The 5,665-nt window shown below is 38.3% G+C and overlaps 2 protein-coding genes across 2 annotated transcripts; both read left to right on the top strand.

Annotated features, from left to right (window-relative positions):
• Positions 1–6: 6 nt before the first annotated feature.
• Positions 7–1,417, top strand: LOC109580918 (uncharacterized). Its single transcript, XM_019994504.1, has 2 exons — positions 7–484; positions 685–1,417. Exons 1-2 carry the CDS (start codon positions 28–30, stop codon positions 1,359–1,361), a joined length of 1,134 nt encoding a protein of 377 aa, XP_019850063.1. The 5' UTR covers positions 7–27; the 3' UTR covers positions 1,362–1,417.
• A 668-nt stretch (positions 1,418–2,085) lies between these two features.
• Positions 2,086–4,177, top strand: LOC109580917 (uncharacterized). Its single transcript, XM_019994503.1, has 2 exons — positions 2,086–3,149; positions 3,438–4,177. Exons 1-2 carry the CDS (start codon positions 2,117–2,119, stop codon positions 4,049–4,051), a joined length of 1,647 nt encoding a protein of 548 aa, XP_019850062.1. The 5' UTR covers positions 2,086–2,116; the 3' UTR covers positions 4,052–4,177.
• Positions 4,178–5,665: the final 1,488 nt, after the last annotated feature.

The following is a 5,665-nucleotide window of genomic DNA, read 5'->3' as shown; positions in this document are numbered from 1 at the left end:
GCACCACTTACACTACCTACAGAGGTAATGACAGGCAAATGCCCTTTGGCCGATTTGCTATTTGTAATTGAGCAACATCGTAAACCTGATCTACAACTCATCATCAAGGGTTGTGAAGAGTTTCTTGATTACTTTCGTGTCACTCATTATGTTAGTGCAATTGAGTTAGGGGCAGCAGAATACCGAGTCCTAACTGAAGATGAGTACCAAATGTCTATTAGTGCTGGTGGCTCGTTTGGCATTGAGAAATTGGCAAGCTTGGTTACTCAGCAAAGTTTCTCAAGCCAAAAGAAGAGCAAGGCATCTGAATTAAAGAAGATTGGTATATTTACAAGCGATGACAAGGTTGAGCGTGGATCTTACGGTGAAGCTGTTGTCAATGTCGCCATCAAATCAATCCTCACTTTGGTGAAGACCGACTTCCTACACGAAGCAATGTCAACAGCACTTTTAAAGTTCATTGACTCACAGAGTGATAAAAGCAGTAAGCAACTATGCATAAATCTACTACTCACTACAGTAATTAAGTGTAGTATTGGCTAAACTTGAGCATTTGGAATGCAATTAAGATCACATCAAAGAAACATAAGTAGTATAACTACTATAATCCTTTACTAGTGCATGACAAGGGTGTGATGAATATGTGTTCTTTGATATAAAAATTATTATTATTATTTTTTACAGATGGTCCGTACCTCATAAGTTGTGGTCTTGCTTCAGGTCTCTTTCTTGCTGTTGATCCAGAAACTCATGCTGTTAAAGCTACCACTGAAGTAACTCAAGCCACACACTTCCAGGTCATCCCCAGTGATGATAAATACAATGAGTTCTATATTGCATACCACGAGGAGAAAGGAAGAGTTCTTCGAAGACGTCGATACTCAGTTTTAGCTGGTGACGACCCTGGATCAACTGTTGCTATGTATTTGGATGCTCCTGTTAGTGTGAGGGGACGAAACAATGGTCCACTTTACATGTCAGACACAGTCAGTGATGAATCCAGTAGATTTGTACTACACAGTCGTATAATACATAATAAAGTATCACCAGTGTCAATCAGCACTTGGACCAATGGGACTGAGATGTTCTACCTCAACTGCTCTCGAAGGAAGTTCAGAATAGATGGCTACCTTGCCGTTAAACGTGTAAGAGAAAGAGGAACTAATGAAGACACTTACATAACAGCATGTGTGAGCAGTAGAAAATATCATGACAGCTCAAATGTACACATGCTTTTTCAATTGATACCAACCTACCTAGTTGAAGATGAGCCGGGCAGTGAAAATTATGACGATGAGAATGAAGAAGAACTGCCAAAAGAAACTGAACAATTTCAAATCAAAGAAAGTGACACTTCTTAATTTTTGTTTTGATAATGAAGCATTATTTTCTATTGATGTCTTGTGTTGTGTTTTTTTATCAATTAAAAACATTTTAACTATATATAAATGTGTTACACTAGATAAAAATGACATTATAGAGGAGTCTTGGATAACATTGCTCATAAAAGGGAAACATTATGCACATTATGGAATCAGCATAACTGTTACTCTACATGCATAACTGCATTATGCCGTAATATGATACTATGTAAACAGAACAGTTGTACTTCATCCATTAGTTGTTAAGCACACTGTGAGGTAAGAAATTGCATTTTGCACCACATAGTTTAGTAGCCATGCACACCTTCATAGTCAAATCATTCAGCACTAGCAAGGCTTTAAACATTCATTTTGCTGGCTAGACAAAGTAGACACAGCAATTAAATATGAAACTAAAGCTGAATGGAATATCATGATCTAAGTGTCTGCGGCATGCTGCAAGTGCTTTTGAAGATTATGTGATGTCACTGAGGTAAACATTAGATATCAGCATAATTATTAAAGATGCCAGCTAAACCAACATCATTAGATTCTAGACACGGCATTGTAATTGATCTATTCAAAAGAGAAGACGGAAAAGGAAGTAATGCAGACATGACCTAAATCATCTCCAGACATGACACTTGAGGGTTGGGTAATTAAGTGGGCGACTATCTACGCCGGCTAGCTAATGACCTCATTTATTCTGCATACAAATATGGCGGCAAAGACAAGAATATTATTGTTATCAGACTATGGCTAAAATAGCTGCTGTTCCTTCAATAATGGGCTCTGAAGGGTCTTTCAAAGTTGCACCTGTCGTTTCTGAGGAAGAAATATATCGCTATGTGGATCTAGGACTTGGTTGTGGTGTGGATGGTACTAGCCGAAAACCATGGCTGAATAAGACCTCCTTTCAAGCAAGGCATGTCACTTTTGACAACATCATTGGAAGAGACGAAGGAGGCGCAATGCAGGGCTATGAGAAGGAGATATCAAGTTTTCAAGCTCTTCAATGTGAAATAACAACCTCCATTGATAGGCCCAACAAGCCATTGACCATTGGAGCTGATTCTGAGCTCTCGCGCAGTGTTAATTCCTCAAGGAGAGCAATAGGGAGACAAATAATAAACAGGACAATTTCCTTTAAAGATGATTTTGTGGATGCACCACACAGTGATGAAACAATATCAGAGAAAACCGGAGGAAGTTCTGATATACAAAATCATTGGAATTTTGAGCAACGTCTAGCTCATTGGATCATTCAAAGGCTAAAGGCTTCTTGGCAGCAACCACAATCCGTTACTACATCAGTTTCTGCAGTCAAGCTACTTCCACCACTCACACTACCAACAGAAACAGTGAAAGGAAACTGTCCTTTGACTGATTTGCTATTTGTAATTGAGCAACATCGTAAACCTGATCTACAACTCATCATCAAGGGTTGTGAAGAGTTTCTTGATTACTTTCGTGTCACTCATTATGTTAGTGCAATTGAGTTAGGGGCAGCAGAATACCAAGTCTTTACTGAGCATGAGTATCAGTATTCCGATGATGTACTGGCAAAAATGGAAAGTTATTTGAGTGGAAAGAAGCATGCACCTTCTAAAATGATGATCAAGCGAATCGGTACATTTACAAGCGACAAGGTTGAGCATGGATCTTATGGTGAAGCTGTTGTCAATATCGCCATCAAATCAATCCTCACTTTGGTGAAGACTGACTTCCTACACGAAGCAATGTCCACTGCACTTTTGAAATATTTTGATTCACAAAAGGATAAAAGCAGTAAGCATCCAATTGTATACCATATAGCCACAAAGTTTCGAGGCAATAAACTTTCACGAATCAGGCCACAAGTCTTTTTTTGCGAATTAATTTTTGTGGTTCTTATTTTAAAGCACATGTGTTAATGGGCAATGCAGATAATTTTACAGGATTAACTTTCGTGGATATGGAAAATCCACGAAAACAGTGAAAATTGTGCCCTTGAAATTAAGCGGCTATACGGTATTATTAATGTATTAAGTTTGTTATCAATTATCATGAGATTAAAAAAACATTTCATTTGTACAGATGGTCCATTCCTCATAAGTTGTGATCTTGCATCAGGTCTCTTTCTTGCTGTTGATCCAGAAACTCATGCTGTTAAAGCTACTACTGAAGTAACTCAAGCCACACACTTCCAGATCATCCCCAGTAATGATAAATACAATGAGTTCTATATTACATATCACAAGGAGATTGGACGAGTTATTCAAAAACGTCGCGACTCGATCTTTCATTCTACTGAACCCTTATCAACAGTTGCTTTGTATTTGGATGCTCCTGTGAGTGTGAGGGGACGAAACAATGGTCCACTTTACATGTCAGACACAGTCAGTGATGAATCCAGTAGATTTGTACTACACAGTCGTATAATACATAATAAAGTATCACCAGTTTCAATCAGCACTTGGACCAGTGGGACTGAGATGTTCTACATCAACTGCTCTCGAAGGAAGCGCAAAATAAATGGCTACCTTGCCGTTAAACGTGTAAGAGAAAGAGGAACTAATGAAGACACTTACATAACAGCATGTGTGAGCAGTAGAAAATATCATGACAGCTCAAATGTACATATGCTCTTTCAACTGGTACGAAGCTGTGAAAAGTTTGAAGAAAAGAAAGACACTGATACTGAACAATAATTTTGTGATTGAATGTTCCAATTTTGTCATTATTGTGTGTGTACTTCTTTTACTTTGAGTATACCCTTTTGGTGTTGTTACTGTCAATGTTAATTGATTTCTTAATTTAAATTTTTTTAAAGCAAATGCAAAATCAGCAATAATCGCTAATAATGATTATCTTGGATGATGTACAAACACACACTTGCAATCGTCATGATGATTTAACAGGCTTCGTTATGCCATATATGCTTACCATGAATAGTAATTACAGTAATATAGATCATATTGCAGTACTAGTATGAGACAAAATGAATTTTATATAGTGAAGGCTATGTGACGTATATCACCATTAAAAGGGTCTATGTCTTGAAGATGAATACAGTCTGACACCATATCATAGATACGCTACACAGAGCATATGTTTACGAAGAAGAATGAAATAATATTTATCATGAATAAGTTGTCACAGCCACCCTATTACTACTAGACAAATGAATTATAGTGTAGTCTGGCCCTATGTTGTATATGCTTATGATGCATGAAAGGTGAGAGTAGTAAATCTACATGTAGCTAGGTCCGCATGAATTCTGAGAAACTACAATGAGACTAGACTCAGTAGACTGTACTACAGACACGGCACTCAATGATGTAATACAAGCTGAAGCAGCATAACTAACAAAAAAAACACAACGTGTACATTATAAACATAATAGTGCAATGTCAGTGTCTGTGTTGATATTATTCATGCGTCGTCGTGTTTTAGTAATGATTGCATTTTTAAGCTCTAGACCAAATCTAGTTATTGTAATTTCAGTAGCTGTATAGTAATACTTGCTGGCCAGACATTCATTAGATGACTTCATGCCAGACTTCCCCTCAAAATTTGTCTGTTATTAAAGAATCCAGCAGAATAAAAAGGGAGGCGCTATCTCGACTAATACAATCACCAGCGACAGTCATTATGATGGCAGAAGAATCATCTCAAATTCGCGAATCTAGCACCGTCCCAGAAGAAATCCAGAAAACCAGCCCGGATCAAACACCAAAACATTTTAGATCCAAAGTCCTCCCAGTAATTTCTCAAGAAGAAATATACAGATACTTTGATTTGGGGCTAGGACGCGGCCTAGATGGAACAGACCCGACACCTTGGCTGAACAAGACCTCTTTTCAAGCAAGGAACATCACCTATGACAATATTCTTGGAACAGAAGAAGGTGGTGCTGTACAAAGCTATGAGAGGGAGATTGTAAGCGTACAGACTTTGCAGTCCAAAATAAAAACCTCCATTGTGATTCCCAAGAGTCCAATGACCATTGGAGCTGATGCTGAGCTCTCCCGCAGTGTTAATTCCTCAAGGAGAGCAATAGGGAGACAAATAATAAACAGGACAGTTTCCTTTAAAGATGATTTTGTGGATGCACCACGCAGTGATGATACAATATCGGAGAGAACCGGGGGAAGTTCTGATATACAAAACCATTGGACCTTTGAGCAGCGTCTAGCTCATTGGATCATTCAAAAGCTAAAGGCTTCATGGCAAGAATCCGTCTCTGTGAATCCTACAGCATCTGTAGGAAAAGTTCTTGCACCACTTACACTACCTACAGAGGTAATGACAGGCAAATGCCC

Source organism: Amphimedon queenslandica, unplaced genomic scaffold, assembly GCF_000090795.2.
Source record: "Amphimedon queenslandica unplaced genomic scaffold, v1.1 AMPQUscaffold_13471, whole genome shotgun sequence".
NCBI classification, from domain to species: Eukaryota; Metazoa; Porifera; class Demospongiae; order Haplosclerida; family Niphatidae; genus Amphimedon; species Amphimedon queenslandica.
The sequence above is the reverse complement of the archived record's forward strand: the minus strand, read 5'-3'. Positions and strand labels throughout refer to the sequence as shown.